The sequence below is a fragment of the Pristiophorus japonicus genome, chromosome 14 (genome assembly GCF_044704955.1).
Source record: "Pristiophorus japonicus isolate sPriJap1 chromosome 14, sPriJap1.hap1, whole genome shotgun sequence".
NCBI classification, from domain to species: domain Eukaryota; kingdom Metazoa; phylum Chordata; class Chondrichthyes; family Pristiophoridae; genus Pristiophorus; species Pristiophorus japonicus.
The window spans coordinates 149,858,099-149,876,208 of NC_091990.1; the positions used below are offsets into that span (position 1 = coordinate 149,858,099).

The 18,110-nt window shown below is 42.4% G+C and overlaps 1 protein-coding gene across 1 annotated transcript in view; it reads right to left on the reverse strand.

Moving 5' to 3' along the window:
• Positions 1–18,110, reverse strand: part of lgr4 (leucine-rich repeat containing G protein-coupled receptor 4) — a 162,302-nt gene that overhangs the window by 79,244 nt on the left and 64,948 nt on the right. Inside the window, exon 6 of the mRNA XM_070899688.1 lies at positions 1,491–1,562. Within this exon, the coding sequence (XP_070755789.1) occupies positions 1,491–1,562 (72 nt within the window). The remainder of the gene's footprint in view (positions 1–1,490; positions 1,563–18,110) is intronic.

Genomic DNA, 18,110 nt, shown 5'->3' on the forward strand with positions numbered 1-18,110 from the left:
ATTACTTTCCTATATTTTTTTTAGATGTGTGGAGCACTATATAAACAAGACAAGTGTCAGATTTGGTAACAATTGAACAATTATCAAACACATTTTTGATCAAGTATTGATGAACTAAAAATACTGTGTATTTGTGCCATAATCCAGGATCAGCAATCCAATTAGTGCATGGATTGAGTTACTGCATTTATACCACTTGGCCAGTTTGTGCATGTATGTACGTATGAATACAATTCAACTTTTACACCACACACATTAACAATTTTTGTAACTTCTTAATGAAACAAGCTACAAGTAATATTTTCCTATATAGAAGGTTCATTACTCTGTTATATTTGTCAAGTCAACGTAATATATGTTCCAGAACCTTCTCTTTGTTTAATGCCCATCAGAAAAGGTCGTACTGCAAACAACTCTTTTTTGCACTGTATACGATCTACATTATCTGGCTTCTTTACAAGTATTACACAAGTCATGAGATTTATTTAGTATAGCTGAAGCTTGTACCCATGATGCACTAGGTTATCAGTACTTCAGCATGCAAGTATGAAGAATAATTCCTGTGAATGGCACAGTCTGCACTCCAAGTGGTACCTATTCATCAATTATGGCCCCGACCTGCGAGAGACCACCAGCGACAGGTCGGGGCCATTAAATGAGCGGCGTATGGCCGCCCTGGAGCAGCGTGGCGGCATACCACTACAAGGTACAGCGCGAGCCTGTCCGGGAGGGCGACGCATGTGAAGAGGGCGACTAGATTGGGCCTCACCAATTATCCAGGTCGCTGAATGGAGCATGGGCAGGTGCAACAGGAGTGGGGAGAGATTCTAGAGCGACGTGATCGGGGCCCAGGAGAAGTGAGAGTTCACGGCCCAGAAGAGGCGAGGGCCCCAAGGGCAGCACGGGCCAGTCCACACTGCGACGTGTACGCACTAGGTTCGTGCAGTAGAGCTGGTCTCCAGTCGTCTTGGTTAATCCTTGCCACTGGAACAAGACCCAGCTCTGTCAAGCACGTGTGGTGGTTGGTGTGCAACGGCCACCACACATTTAAAAAAATCCACGCACAGGCATCTTCCAACCCTTCAATATGTAGTTCAGGACTTGAAATATTAGGTCCTTCATTGAAACACCTGTGAACTCATCCTTTTTTGGCGTGGGAGCAAGTCATCCTCGTTATGAGGGACCGCCTAAGAAGATTATTCATCAATCTTAAGAGACAAAATGATAAGAATTAAGTAAACAAATCCAATCTTTTGTAATGAAAAGTAAGGGCGAAGATTTAAATTTTATAAATTAACACAAGGAAAGAAAGACATTGGACAGGAACTTCAAGCTGAAATAAATACATTAAAAGTTATTAATAAACTATAGCAGTGTCAAACAATATATATATATTTTGAACAGCATGGGCAAATTATTCTGGAATAATTTCAAGAGTGCTTCAGTAGGTTAAAAAATATAGCTAAAATAGAGCTGCAAACAATACTTACAGTGATTGTAGTGTAGAGAGTCCTTTTAGGGCATCACTTGGTATGGTTTTCAATTGGTTGTTCTGAAGCATTCTTGAAAAGGAAAAAGATAAGACAACTCAGAATTTTCCAATATAGCCTTACAGTAATTTCAGTGCACCCAAATATCAACCACCACAAAAAGTCTCAAAACAAAACTGCACTTTACTGATATACATCAACATTCACTCTGGAATCAAACATTGACTGCTTTCAGCCAATATATTTGAAAACTATTATTCTGGCTCATGAAGTTGGCTGTACAATAGCCTAACAATTAATGCAGTGAATACTGATGAAGGATATCCAAGACCAAAATTACAAGATGCTGGAGCATTCTGTGGATCTACATATTTCTCCAATTCTAATTTACAATATTCAGCATCAGGCATATAGAATCATAACACAGACACAGCACAGAAGGAGGCCCTTCGGTTCAGCATGCCTGTACTAGCTATTTGAAAGAGCTATCCAACTAGTCCCATTCCCATGTGCTTTCCACATAGCCCAACACATTTTTCCCCTTCAAGTCTTTTCAAAGTTATTATTGAATCCTGCTCCCACCACTTTTTCAGGCAGTGCATTTCAGATCATCATAACTTGCTGTGTAGAAAAAAATCTCGTGTCTGCTTCTTTTGCCAATTACGTAAATCTGTGCCCTCTGGTTACCGACTTTTCTGCCATTGGAAACATTATTCACTCCATCAAAACACTTCATAATTTTGAACACCTATTAAATCTCCCCTTAGCCTCTCTGCTTTAAGCTTCTCTAGTCTTGCCACATAACTAAAGTTCAGTATCACTGGCACCATTCTCGTAAATCTCCTCTGCACTCTCTCGAAGGCCTTGATATCCTTCCTAAAGTGTGGTGCCAAGAATTGAACACATTAGCCCAGAATTTGCAGTCCTGATGGTGGTGAATTGGCAGCGTTCGCCGCCATTCCGCCTTTGAAACTGACCACAACTTCAGGATTTGGCGCATGTGCGTGCAGAAATCCCGAAATAGCGGTTGTTCATTGATAGCTCCAAAACAGGCAGCGCTGCGACATTCCCCGACCCCCCACAGAGCCGCCAATCTGTGTAGTCAGCCAATTCATTAAAACTGACAAACACTTTCATTCTTCTGCAGTAAGTATGCTGTTAAATTCCCCACTCAAAGTTGGACCCAAAGGGATTAGGTGTAACTGGGGTTTTGACAGCTAAATAAATGTTAAGGGCCTGGAAAACTTTAATTTGAATTTTGTGTAGTATGATTTGTCCATTTTAATAAAAATTCATTTAGGAAGCTTTCCAAAACATTTGGGGGGGGCGCGGGAGAAAGAGTTTGTCCCCCTTTATTTCAGGTTTGCCTTTTCCCCATGCAAGAGGCCCAATCTTTCTATTTCTATTTTTTTTTAAGTTAGAATTTTAAGAACTTACTCACTTCCTTGTTCGCTGTCTGAGAATTCTACGTTTTGATTGGCTGCTTGAACAGCCTGTTGACGTCACTGAAGTTTTCACAAGGGAATCTCCACTAGTTCGTTAATTTGAATTAAAGGTCGGAAAACCCGAAATTTTTGACACAGGAATCGTCAGATCCTTGTGCAAAGTGAACTTCAGGGCCAGCAGCGAATGCCTTTGCTTTGCTGCTAACTGCAAATTCCGGGCCAATACTCCAGTTGGAGCCTAACCAGTGATTTAAAGGTTGAGCATCACATCCTTGTTTTTGTACTCTATGCCTCTATTTAGAGAGCTAAGGATACCGTATACATCTCAACTTGTCCTGATTTGTGTATGTACACACCCAGGTCTCTCTATTCCTGCATCCCCTTTAAAATTGTACCATTTAATTTATATTGACTCTCATCACTTCACAATTCTCTTCATTAAATTGCAACTGCCGTGTGGCTTCTGATTTCACCAATCTGTCTATACCCTTCTGTAGTCTGTTACTACCTATGGGCTCCAATTTAGCCAACAAGTCTATTATGTGTAATTTATCAAACACCTTCATCAAATCTCTCCATTACTTCATCAAAGGAGAATATACAGAAAACTAGACCAACAAATTATTATTTTTTTTTTTTAAACTGGTCACATTGTGACACTTGCAAAGAATATCAGAATTTAAAAGGATCATATGTATTAATACTCTCACAAAAGCCACTACCAAAATTGAGTCTAAAGTTAATGTGAATCCGTGGAATGTTTTTATTCACAAAAGGAGGTCAATATAACTGGATATGCACCCGAAGCCAATCTATCTGACCGACCAAAAAAGTTTAGCTAGGCAACAAATTACATCCTTCCCTCTGAATGCACTCCTCAGCTGGCATTACAGTACATGTAAAGTGCTTCAGTTGCAGTAACAAATAACTACACTATGAAATTGCAAAGATTATCAAAATTATATAATTAGCAACTACTTGCAGCTTTTCAGGGTACTAAATAGTGAAAAAATGCATCACTGCTTGGTTTGTCTACACTCCCAATTCAGAAAAAAATGTATGTGACACAAAACTGAAGCATTGTCTGTGATGTAGTATGATATTGGTCCCTTTCTTTGTCAAACAATGGCGTAGAACAGCAATGGGAAACATTTAAAACGGTATTTAACAGAGTCCAGGAAAAATATATTCCGCTAAAAAACAAGCTAAACACTAATGAGACACAATGGTAGAATAAAGCCATAAGAGAAACATTGAGGGTAAGGAAAGAGGCATACATGAAGTACATGGACAGCAGGGGAAAGCAGGATAAGGGAGAATATAAATAGATTAGGAGAGAAGTCAAAAAACCAATTAGGAAGGCAAATAGGAACTATGAAATTATTATTATTTTTTTTATTTGTTCCCAGTTGCAGGCATCGCTGGCAAGGCCAGCATTTATTGCCCATCTCCAATTGCCCTTGAGGTGGTGGTAGTGATCAGCCATGATCTTTGTGAATGGCAGTGCAGGCTCGAAGGGCCGAATGGCCTACTCCTGCACCTATTTTCTATGTTTCTATGTCTTCTTGAACCACTGCAGTTCTTGTGTTGAAGATACTACCACAGTGCTGTTAGGGAGGTAGTTCCAGGATTTTGGCCCAGTGACAATGAAGGAATGGCGATATACTTCCAAGTCAGGATGGTGTGTAACTTGGAGGGAACTTGCAGGTAATGGTACTATCATGCGCCTGCTGCCCTTGTCCTTCTAGGTGGTAGAGGTTGTGGGTTTGGGAGGAGATGCCGAAGAAACCTTGACGAGTTGCTGCAGTGCATCTCGTAGATGGTACAAACTGCAGCCATGATGCACCGGTGGTGGAGGGAGTGAATGTTGCAGATGGTGGATGGGCGTCAATCACGTGGGCTGCTTTGTCCTGGATGGAGTCTAGCTTCTTGAGTGTTTTCCATCACACTCCTGTCTTGTGCCTTGTAGATGGTGGTAAGGTTTTGGGGAGTCAGGAGGCAAGACATTTGCCGCAGAATACCCAGCCTCTGACCTGCTTGTTGCCACCGTATTTATGTGGCTGGTCCAGTTAAGTTTCTGGTCAATGGTTACTCCCAGGATGTTGATGTTAGGTGGTTAAACTCTTGCTTGTTGGAGATGGTTATTGCCTGGCACTTGTGTGGTGTGAATGTTGCTTGCCATTTATCAGCCCAAGCTTGAATGTCGTCCAGAATTTGCTGCCTGAGAGCATGGACTGCTTCATTTTCTGAGGAGTTGTGAATGGAACTGAACATAAAACTAGTAATATTTTGCAGGCACATGAATGAAAAAGGAAGATCAGGATGGGAATAGGACTACTAAGGGATGAACAGAATACCACATGCAACGATATTAAATAACTACTTTGCTTCAGTATTAACCAGGGAGATAGAACGGGTGGACATGACATTGGATGATGGGATTATTAATGAGATAACTGCATTTATAATAAAGAAAGTACATATATGTTAAATAAACTAATCAAACTCAGGATAGAACGCCTGGTCCGGACGGATTACATCCACGCATTTTAAGAGAATCTAGGGAGGAGATCGCAGAGGCATTACTACACATTTAATAATTTATTAGAACATGGTGTAGCGGAGGACTGGCAGATAGCTAACGTAATACCTATATTTAAGAAGGGAGATATAGAACATGTCCAGGGAACTATAGACCAGTCAGCTTAACATCGGTGGTAGGAAAATAATGGAATCCCTATGAAAGAGGAAAATAGAACATCTAGAAACCAAAAACATAATAATGAATAGTCAGCATGGATTTCAAAAGGGAAAGTCTTGCTGGACCAACCTCATTGAATTTTTGAAGAGGTAACAGAGAGTAGACAAGGGTAATGCAGGAGATATAATTTATCTAGATTTTCAAAAGGCCTTCGATAAGGTACTCCATAATAAACTAATGAATAAGGTCAGAGAATGTGGAGTCACGGGACAAATAGCAGAATGGATAGCTAGCTGGCTTCAAGACAAAAAACAGAGAATAAGAGTAAAGGGTAGCTATTCAATGTGGCCAAAGGTTAGAAGTGGTGTTCCAGAAGGCTCACTGTTGTTCAGTTTATATTAACGAGTTAGACTTGGGAATCAAAAACACAATTTCGAAGTTTCCGGATGTCACCAAATTGGTGGGGGCAGATCGTCAATATGGAGGAAGACTGCAAAAAATTGCAGAAGGACATTAATAAACTTACATTTTGGTAGGAAGGATAGAGAGGTCACGTTTTACTTGGAGGGCGAGAGTCGGTGAGGTAGAGCAGAAAAGGGATCTCGGAGTAGAAATACACAAATCACTAAGCGACAGAGGTTAACAAGGCCATAAAAAAGCAAATCAAGCACTAAGGTTTATTTCTAGAGGGATAGAATTGAAAAGTAGCTAAACTGGTATCAAACCTTGGTCAGACCACACTTGGGAGTGCTGCATGAAATTCTGGCCACCATATTATCAAAAGGATATTGAGGCACTGGAGAGGGTGCAAGGAAAATTTACAAGGATGATATCAGAAATGCGAGGGTATACCGAGCAGGAAAGGATGAACAGACTGGGTCTTTTTTCTCTTGAAAAGAGCAGGCTGAGGGGTGATTTAATAAAGGTCTTTAAAATTATGAAAAGTTTTGATGAAGTAGATACAGAGAGTGTTTCTACTTATGAGGAAGAGCATAACTAGAGGCCATCAATATAAGATAGTCATCAAGCAATCAAATAGGGAATTCAGAAGCAACTTCTTTATCCAGAGAAGTGAAAATGTGGAACTCACTACCACAGGGATTGGATGAAGCGAATCCGGGCTGATCCGCGCCAGGGTTGTCCGGAAAACGTTCCGAAATCTGGACTCCCCCGCCTTGGCCGCCCGACCTCCACCCAACCAGCCCCAGTTTCCGGCCGCCCAACTTTCCCCAGCCTCGGCCCGACAACACCCCAGGCCTCTGACAGCCCGACCACCCCGCCCCACGCCCCCCACCCCGACCTCCAGCGACCGGACCGACCTCGCTCCGACCAACCTCCTCCGGCCTCGCCCCTGACCTCCAGCAGCCCGACCGATCCCGCCCCTACCCTACCTTCCTCCCTCGGCCCAGGCAAAGATGTTCCGAAATCCGGAACGGCCTCGATCCCAAGGTTTTCGGACATCACACCTGCAGTATAGATGCACTCATCGTCATCAGAGGCAGTCCCTCGAAACGAGGATGACTTGCTTCCACGCTGAAAAGGGATGAGTTCACAGGTGTTTCAATGAAGGACCTAATATCCTGTATTCCGAACTACATCTTGAAGGGTGGAAAATGCCTGTGTGTGGATTTTTTTTTAAAAAACGTGTGATGGCCGTTATTTAAGGGGCAGTTAGATAAGTATATATGAGGGAGATGGGAAGAGAGTTATGCTGATAAGAGTTAGATGAGGAAAGACGAGAGGAGGTTCGAATGGAGCATAAACACCAGCATTGACTGGTTGGGCCGAATGGCCTACTTCTGTGCTGTTTATCCCATGTTGTTGTTTGGAAGAAACTTTATCCCTGAAAATATTAAGTTTTCCCAATCATTCAAGGACATTTGTCATAAAGCTTTAAATAATCTTTCTTTGTTTGGTGCTATTGGTATTTTAAACTAAAAAAATTATTGATAAGAGCTTGGAAATAACTGTTCTTTCAACTGATTGTGAAAGTTTAAAAAAAGATGAAAATGTAAAGTATCTAATCAAATACGTCACACTGAATTGTTAACTTGAGTACTGCTTTATATAAACTTTAAATAATTAAAAGCAAAAGAAATCAATCTATTAAGAGTGAACCTTAATTCTCATTTGGTACTCAATTTTTTTCTCCAAAATAATAAAATGTATTTCACAAGCCAAAATAAGTGTGTTATGACATACACCTAATGAAGAATTCTTACTGAAGTATTACAGTGTATTAGTGTGGAATTTCAATGCTAAGTTCTGTCTAAAAAGAAAAAACCACCTAATGCATATGCATCTCAACATTAAGTTAATCAAAGCTATCCATTTGTCTCTCCCCTCCCCTCTTCCACGGAGGGTGCCAACTCGTGCTGGGACACCAGTTCCATGAGTTCCAGCAGCTCTCTGGCCCTCACCCAAGTGGCCATTCTTCATTCAGAACCTCAGATAGCGAGTGTTGGCAGCTTTCGACCACAACAGGTGTCACAGCCAAGCCCAATACTGCTCTCATCTATCATCCATACTCACTTTCCAGCAGATAGCAATCAATGACTTTTAGCTTGAAAATTATGTTCAAAAAGTATTTAACAGCATTGATAAGAGTATTGATTACAACACTTAATATTTATTCTAGTGAAACAATATACATCAAGAAATCTGAATCCCAAAATATTTTCAGAGCAACAAAAACAGCTCTTTGACTTTTCAACAGGTAATCTATTAACAATATCATTCCTAGTTGGCCCTACTGAAATTGAAATGTATTATAACTGACATACAAGCACTTCTCAATGATTAATCATTACAAGAGTAAAAAATCTCAAAAAAATACAATACATCTAAAAAACACATCTAAATTACCAGCATGTTGGTAAAACTGGTTTTCAGTAATGACCTACATAGCTTGCAGCTCCTTTGGAGCACAGCCGAGAAAACAAACTAATTTATTCACACCATAGCATTTTTCAAAGGGAACATACAAAAACGGAAATCTGGTTCTCACTAAAGAGCCAGTCACAAATTTTCACAAAAAGCTCCCCTACTCCCCACCCACCGACAAAAAAAAACTGATTATCTTAACCACATGCAAGTTCTAAGTGTCTTCTGACAAAAAACTTTCACTAAAGCACTGCGTACTCCATAAACAAGAATTTGAAATCAAGAATTGTTACAGGGATAAATAATTTCAATAAACACAGCTCGTAGAACCCGTTATTAGTGTACTGCAAGGAGAATGAGGTATAACTTGGATTTAGTCTATGAACAACCAGGGATCACATGACATCTATATATGCTGCTGATTCTGTCCTAGAGCAAACAAACCACCACATTTTTTAAATGGGACAGTTAACTATATTTGGAATTTTTATCAGCTTCATTTTATTCCTCTTTTGTAGATCTTTCCTCAACATGAGTTCTAGGCCCCAATTTTCCCCAAGGAAAAATAAATGTGTTCACTGACCTGTATGCATGTTTTGTTGTGGACCATCTATGTTGGGGGAAAAAAAATCCCAAGTTTCCGGCAAACAAATATCCTGTCGTGCCGGCACTACCCGAGTCAATCTCCGGGGGGGGTGGGTGCTTAGAGTGTGCGCTTAAAACGTATAGCACATGCGCTCAAAAGCTGACAACTCATTGGGGAAAAAAAATCTGCGCATGCGCAGTAGAAAAGAAAAAAAAAAAAATCAGCCGTTTGTGGACTGTGTGGATCACCATTGAGAACCCATTGGTGGCCGAGGTGGATTTGCAGGTCAGAAATACAGTTTCAATCACTAAATGGCTGTAAGGGAAGAGCGCAGAGAAGGCAAAAGGGGCAGAGTAGAAGAAGGGGAAGTTGTAAGGCCCAAGAGATTCCTTGCGGAAGAAGTTGAGCCCCTGGTAGACTTAATTGAGAGTAGATGGGAAGTTCTTGAAAACAAGTGGAGCTTCGGTAAAAAGAAACCCTCTGTATTCGCAAAAGTTTTGGGACCAGGTCGCAGTCGAGTTTGATGCAGTCTCTATCATGCCGAGAACTGGTGCGCAGCTGAAAAAGAAGTGGCAGGACCTCGGACAAGCAATGACTAAGTAATAATTTATATTTAAATATATTCAGGTTTTAAAATATATTTATATTTATGCATTGCAATAACATCTGTAAATGTGATCCGTGTGTGTGTACACATGCGCGCAGAAGGAACCTTTCTTTAATAAGTTTAATTTTCATCTTTGCAGAAGATGGTGTCACAGATCAACCGAGAACAATCACAAACTGGAGGAGGTCCACCAAGTAGGCTGCAACTAACAGCTGTGGAGCAGAGGTTAGCGTATCTGATTAAATGTTACAGGAGAAGACCAACCATCAACGCGGAAGCTGGTCTCAGTTTTCCAATAGAGGGTAAGCCCTGCTATTGGCACAGTCTGGGTTGGCTAAATGTTACGTTACTGCATGTGCTGCCTACGCTTCTCCTTCCACAATGCTGCTAACCAAGTAACTATCTTTTATTTTGCAGATGTTGCGCATCAGGAGACGACAGATGGTGCACCTGAAATTGAAGAGGAGCATGTTCAGGAAACCGCCACTCCAGATATTCCAATTCAGGAGAACGGTGGGCAGCAAGATTCAACGACGAGATGGTTACCCTGGATTTGGAGCTGCTGAACCCCGCGAGGATTCCAAGTCCTTTCCTGAGTGAATCAACGATGGGACATTTCGAGGTGTGCCTTCTGAGGCTGCGGGTCCCAGTGTGTCGCAGCAAGCCACAACTGCGAGACGTCAAAGGAGGGTGGAAGGGAGAGCTGATGCAGAAACATAGGACATCTTGTGGGGATGAGCGGGGAGAACATCTAACAATCGCGAATGCTCCTGGAAGCCTTCGGTGGGGTGAGGGTAGAGTTAGCAACACTGGCTGGAGGAATGGGTGAGGTGAGGGGAGAAATTGCGGGACTGTCATTACAGGTGGAAAGACTTTCGGGACAGAGGTAGTAGCAGCAGCAATAGGGGGGAATCACCCAGGCTGTCATTGATGCAAAGAACGTTTTCTACTCCGCACCAAAATCAGGGGTTAATCCAGAGGCTGAGGATGATTAAGACGAGGAACCTGGGCCTTCCACATCGACAAATTTTGGCTCTGTCCCTGTTGTAACCCAACAGCAAGAAACACCACGTCAGAAAAAATGCACATTAAACCTCGGGTTAAGGTGGGCAAGGAAGCCGAAGTCTGCAACAGGTACGCGCAAGGGTCGTGGCATCCACTGGGGCAGGAGTGGCACACAGCACGAAGGAGGAGGGTAGATGGCTTGTTTGTTTGTTGGGTTGATTGTTCTTTTGAAAGGTTGCCACATCATTCATTAAAGTTTTTAAAGTTATGAAAGTTTAAAGATAAGTCATTTCAGCTAACTACAACTGTTTAATAAACACATCTTTTTTGCACTTTTAACCTGGCTCCTGCACTTCATTTTTTAATGCAGCACCACTAAATATTTTTGGATAAAGGAACGGACTGAACATGTCAAATGGCCTCATTCCTTGTAACCCATAAGTTTAAATGATACAGGGGCACGTTCCAGTACAACGGTGCTCATGGATCCGGACTTGTTCTGGGTCACTGATACATGCAACGCAGGACCATGGTGCATGTATCAGTGACCTTGACCCAGACTAGATCCATGAACACCTTAGTACAGTGCACTTTGGATGAGCTAAAGTTTAAGGGAGGTGGCGGATGCAAGCCCGTCAAGGACATAAGAACATAAGAACGAACATAAGAATTAGGAACAGGAGCAGGCCATCTAGCCCCTCGAGCCTGCTCTGCCATTCAACAAGATCATGGCTGATCTGGCCGTGGACTCAGCTCCACTTACCTGCCCGCTCCCCGTAACCCTTAATTCCCTTATTAGTTAAAAATCTATCTATCTGTGACTTGAATACATTCAATGAGCTAGCCTCAACTGCTTTCTTGGGCAGAGAATTCCACACATTCACAACACTCTGGGAGAAGAAATTCCTTCTCAACTCGGTTTTAAATTGGCTCACCCGTATTTTGAGGCTGTGTCCCCTAGTTCTCGTCTCCCCGACCAGTGGAAACAACCTCTCTGCCTCTATCTTGTCTATCCCTTTCATTATTTTAAATGTTTCTATAAGATCACCCCTCATCCTTCTGAACTCCAACGAGTAAAGACCCAGTCTGCTCAATCTATCATCATAAGGTAACCCCCTCATCTCCGGAATCAGCCTAGTGAATCGTCTCTGTACCCCCTCCAAAGCTAGTATATCCTTCCTTAAGGTGACCAAAACTGCACGCAGTACTCCAGGGCCTGCCTCACCAATACCCTATACAGTTGCAGGAGGACCTCCCTGCTTTTGTACTCCACCCCCCCTCACAATGAAGGCCAAGATTCCATTCGCCTTCCTGATTACCTGCTGCACCTGCAAACTAACATTTTTGGGATTCATGCACAAGGACCCCCCAGGTCCCTCTGCACTGCAGCATGTTGTAATTTCTCCCCATTCAAATAATATTCCCTTTTACTGTTTCCCCCCCCCCCCCCCCCCAAGGTGGATGACCTCACACTTTCCGACATTGTATTCCATCTGCCAAACCTTAGCCCATTCGCTTAACCTATCTAAATCTTTTTGCAGCCTCTCTGTGTCCTCTACACAACCCGCTTTCCCACTAATCTTTGTGTCATCTGCAAATTTTGTTACACTACACTCTGTCCCCTCTTCCAGGTCACCTATGTACATTGTAAACAGTTGTGGTCCCAGCACCGATCCCTGTGGCACACCACTAACCACCGATTTCCAACCCGAAAAGGACCCATTTATCCCGACTCTCTGCTTTCTGTTAGCCAGCCAATTCTCTATCCATGCTAATACATTTCCTCTGACTCCACGTACCTCTATCTTCTGCAGTAACCTTTTGTGTGGCACCTTATCGAATGCCTTTTGGAAATCTAAATACACCACATCCATCGGTACACCTCTATCCACCATGCTCGTTATATCCTCAAAGAATTCCAGTAAATTAGTTAAACATGATTTCCCCTTCATGAATCCATGTTGCGTCTGCTTGATTGCACTATTCCTATCTCGATGTCCCGCTATTTCTTCCTTAATGATAGTTTCAAGCATTTTCCCCACTACAGATGTTAAACTAACCGGCCTACAGTTACCTGCCTTTTGTCTGCCCCCTTTTTTTAAACAAAGGCATTACATTAGCTGCTTTCCAATCCGCTGGTACCTCCCCAGAGTCCAGAGAATTTTGGTAGATTATAACGAATGCATCTGCTATAACTTCCGCCATCTCTTTTAATACCCTGGGATGCATTTCATCAGGACCAGGGGACTTGTCTACCTTGAGTCCCATTAGCCTGTCCAGCACTACCCCCTTCGTGATAGTGATTGTCTCAAGGTCCTCCCTTCCCACATTCCTGTGGCCAGCAATTTTTGGCATGGTTTTTGTGTCTTCCACTGTGAAGACCGAAGCAAAATAATTGTTTAAGGTCTCAGCCATTTCCACATTTCCCATTATTAAACCCCCCTTCTCATCTTCTGAGGGACCAACATTTACTTTAGTCACTCTTTTCCGTTTTATATATCTGTAAAAGCTTTTACTATCTGTTTTTATGTTTTGCGCAAGTTTACCTTCGTAATCTATCTTTCCTTTCTTTATTGCTTTCTTAGTCATTCTTTGCTGTTGTTTAAAATTTTCCCAATCTTCTAGTTTCCCACTAACCTTGGCCACCTTATACGCATTGGTTTTTAATTTGATACTCTCCTTTATTTCCTTGGTTATTCATGGCTGGTTATCCCTTCTCTTACCGCCCTTCTTTTTCACTGGAATATATCTTTGTTGAGCACTATGAAAGAGCTCCTTAAAAGTCCTCCACTGTTCCTCAATTGTGCCACCGTTTAGTCTGTGTTTCCAGTCTACTTTAGCCAACTCTGCCCTCATCCCACTGTAGTCCCCTTTGTTTACACATAGTATGCTCGTTTGAGACACTACTTCCTCACCCTCAATCTGGATTACAAATTCAACCATACTGTGATCACTCATTCTGAGGGGATCTTTTACTAGGAGATTGTTTATTATTCCTGTCTCATTACACAGGACCAGATCTAAGATAGCTTGCTCCCTGGTAGGTTCTGTAACATACTGTTCTAAGAAACAATTCCGTATGCATTCTATGAATTCCTCCTCCAGGCTACCCCGTGCGATTTGATTTGACCAATCGATATGTAGGTTAAAATCCCCCATGATTACTGCCGTTCCTTTTTCACATGCCTCCATTATTCCTTGATTATTGCCTGCCCCACCGTGAAGTTATTAATTGGGGGCCTATAAACTACGCCCACCAGTGACTTTTTCCCCTTACTATCTCTAATCTCCACCCACAATGATTCAACATTTTGTTCATTAGAGCCAATATCGTCTCTCACAACTGCCCTGATATCATCTTTTATTAACAGAGCTACCCCACCTCCTTTCCCTTCTTGTCTATCTTTCCGAATCATCAGATGCCCCTTTATGTTTAATTCCCAGTCTTGGCCACCCTGCAACCACGTTTCTGTAATGGCCACCAAATCATACCCATTTGTAATGATTTGTGCTGTCAACTCATTTACTTTATTTCGAATGCTGCGTGTGTTTAGATAGAGTGTTTTAATCCTAGTTTTTAAACCATGATTTTTAGTTTTGATCCCTCCTGCAGCCCCTATATACTCAGTGGCCCTTTTTGTTTTTTGCCTTGGGTTTCTCTGCCCTCCACTTTTATTCATCTCCTTTCTGTCTTTTGCTTTTGTCTCCTTTTTGTTTCCCTCTGTCTCCCTGCATTGGTTCCCATCCCCCTGCCATATTTAGTTTAACTCCTCCCCAACAGCACTAGCAAACACTCCCCCTAGGACATTGGTTCCGGTCCTGCCCAGGTGCAGACCGTCCGGTTTGTACTGGTCCCACCTCCCCCAGAACCGGTTCCAATGCCCCAGGAATTTGAATCCCTCCCTGTTGCACCACTGCTCGAGCCACGTATTCATCTGAGCTATCCTGCGATTCCTACTCTGACTAGCACGTGGCACTGGTAGCAATCCCGAGATTACTACTTTTGAGGTCCTACGTTTTAATTTAGCTCCTAGCTCCTTAAATTCGTCTCGTAGGACTTCATCCCTTTTTTTTAAACCTATATCGTTAGTACCAATGTGCACCACAACAACTGGCTGTTCACCCTCCCTTTTCAGAATGTCTTGCACCCGCTCCGAGACATCCTTGACCCTTGCACCAGGGAGGCAACATACCATCCTGGAGTCTCGGTTGCGGCCGCAGAAACGCCTATCTATTCCCCTTACAATCGAATCCCCTATCACTATTGCTCTCCCATTCTTTTTCCTGCCCTCCTGTGCAGCAGAGCCAGCCACGGTGCCATGAACTTGGCCGCTGCCCTCCCCTGATGAGTCATCCCCATCAACAGTACTCAAAACGGTGTATCTGTTTTGCAGGGGGATGACCGCAGGGGACCCCTGCACTACCTTCCTTGCACTGCTTTTTCTGCTGGTCTTCCATTCCCTAGCTGGTTGTGGACCCTTCACCTGCGGTAAGACCAACTCCTACACGTGCTACTCACGTCATTCTCAGCATCGTGGATGCTCCAGAGTGAATCCACCCTCAGCTCCAATTCCGCAACGAGGTCCGTCAGGAGCTGGAGGCGGATACACTTCCCGCACACGTAGTAGTCAGGGACACCAGAAGTGTCCGAGTTCACACATGGTACAGGAGGAGCATATCACGTGACCGAGCTCTTCTGCCATGACTTAACCCTTAGATACACTTAAATTGGCAACAATGCTAAAGTTTACTCACTGTTATAGAAGAGAAAGAAGAAAAAGAAAAACTACTCATCAATCATCAACCAATCACTTACCCCCTTGGCTGTGACGTCACCTTTCTATTTCTTTCTGCTTCTTTTTTGCCTTCTCCTTGTAGCTGCACAAGCACGCCTCTCCACACACCTCCTCGACGCTGCTCCCGACTCAGCGACGCACTGCCCGACCTCGCAGCCATTTATAGGCCTCTCCACACACCTCCTCGACGACGCACCGCCCGACCTCGCAGCCTTTTATAGGCCTCTCCACGCACCTCCTCGACGCTGCTCCCGACTCAGTGACGCATTGCAATAGTTGAGACTGGACTTGAACTGGGTACACATTAGGGTTTCAGTTGAAGGGCTAAGGCAAGAGTGAAGGGAGGCTTCAAAACATACTTATGAGGTTGATCAGATCCCATTCCATTGTATAAAGACATTTTTACACTAATTTAATATCCCTTCAAATATATTATTTATTATTGTGCACCTAAGCATTCCAACACTATTAAAACATAAATTTTTTTTCGATGAATTATTTAATAAATAAAATTTAATATCCAATCTTTATTAAAATTCACTGATGGTTTCCTATGTGCCTGGAGTGTCTTGCACTCTCGTGTGGAGGACCTTTGGCCTGGGACTTTGGCCGGGGATAGAATCAGGTCGAGTAGGCTGCGTGGAGGATTGGGAGAAGGCTACCCCTTGATGTTTTTGGGTAGAAGTCTCCTATTCATCTCGTGATTTTGCCTGCCGTGTGGATTTAAAAGGCTTCCCTGGACTTCAGGAACATCTTAGAAAATTTTGGGGCACTTGGGACATCGATGGAAAAGGTGGTGAAGATTTGTATTTTATTTGAATGCTTACAGTTCTATCATCGAAGGAGTAACTTCAATAATAAGTTTTCTTTTATCTGTTTTATTTTTAAAGTTCCATTCAATTTTTGTAAAAGCCAGGGAGTCTCTTCGGCTGGGGATAGGAGCAGGCCAGCACGGATTTCTTTATTTGCAGGTAAGGTTTTTTCCTACGGTGTTTCTAGTGTCTGTGCGTCGATTTAAAAATTATCGATGAGAAAAGTTGGCCTTATGGCCCGAAATGGCGCGCATGCTACTTTTAAACGTACATCAGCACCAGAACGTATCGCGCCAAACATTCTGCTGCTGGTAGACGACGCCAGCACCTCAACATCGTGGAATCTATAAAATAAGTTTCAGTGCCAGAAAAATCACTGGGCGCCGAAAAAACAGGGCGCAGTACTGGGCAAAATTGTCGCCATAATTCCAAAGTGCTGATTTCGCCAAACAATTGAGCTATTCCAACATGGATTTTGAAAGTTTTTAATATCCTGATGCATTAACCTGATAGCTTCAAATACTGCAAAATGCCAAGTGTTTCGGCAATGCCTTCAGTTTAATGTGTCTTCGATCAAAATTAAGGCTTTTTTTTTTTACACAAGGATTAAAAGATAGCCAACATATGTAATTTAATTTTCTTTTCAGTTATGACAGTTAGTATTTTCAAAAGACAGAAAAACACAATTACTTCTTATTTTGAGTGAAGTTTTGTTTGAAATGAGTGGAGAACATCTACTCAAGATGGCACGGGCAAAGTCTTCTTACTAGCCTTTCCTAACTTTTATATGGACTCTTCTTGAAAACAATGGCATACAATATTGCCAAGATTAGTGGGAGGCCAGAGGATTAGGAATTTTTTTTAAACTAGCAAAGGACGACTAAAAAAATTGGGAGAGAAGATGGATTATGACTGCAAACCATCAAGAAATATAAAAACAGATAGTAAGAGCTTCTACAGGCATATAAAAAAGAAGAGGGTAGCTAAAATAAACGTTGGTCTCTTAAGAGGGTAAGACTGGGGAATCAGTAAAGGGGAACAGGGGTTTTGAACAAATACTTTGTATTGGGCTTCACGGTAGAAGACACTAAAAACATCCCAATAATACATAATCAAGGGGCTATAGGGAGCGGGAAACTTAAAACAATTACTATCACTAAAGAAAAAGTACTTGGTAAAATAATGGGACTAAAGGTGGACAAGTCCCCTGGACCTAATGGCCTGCATTCTAGGGTCTTAAAAGAAGTGGCTGGAGAGATGGATGCATTGGTTGTAATCTACCAAAATTCCCTGGATTGGAAAACCACAAATGTAATGCCCCTATTTAAAAAAAGAGGGAAACAGAAAGCAGGATACTATAGACCATTTAGCCCAACATCTGTCTTTGGGAAAATGTTGTAGTCCATTATTAAGGAAGCAGTAGCAGGACATTTGGAAAATCATAATGCAGTCAAGCAGAGTCAGCATGGTTTTATGAAAGGGAAATCATGTTTGACAAATTTGCTGGAGTTCTTTGAGGATATAACAAGCAGGGTGGATAAGGGGGAACCAGTGGATGTGGTGTTTTTGGATTTCCAGAAGGTATTCGAAAAGGTGCCACATAAAAGGTTACTGCGCAAGATAAAAAAGCATGGAGTTGGGGGTAATAAATTAGCACGGAGAGAGGATTGGCTAACAGAACAGAGTCGGGATAAATGGGTCATTTTCTGGTTGGCAAACTGTAACCAGTGGGGTGCCACAGGGATCGGTGCTGAGGCCTCAACTATTTACAATCTATATTAATGA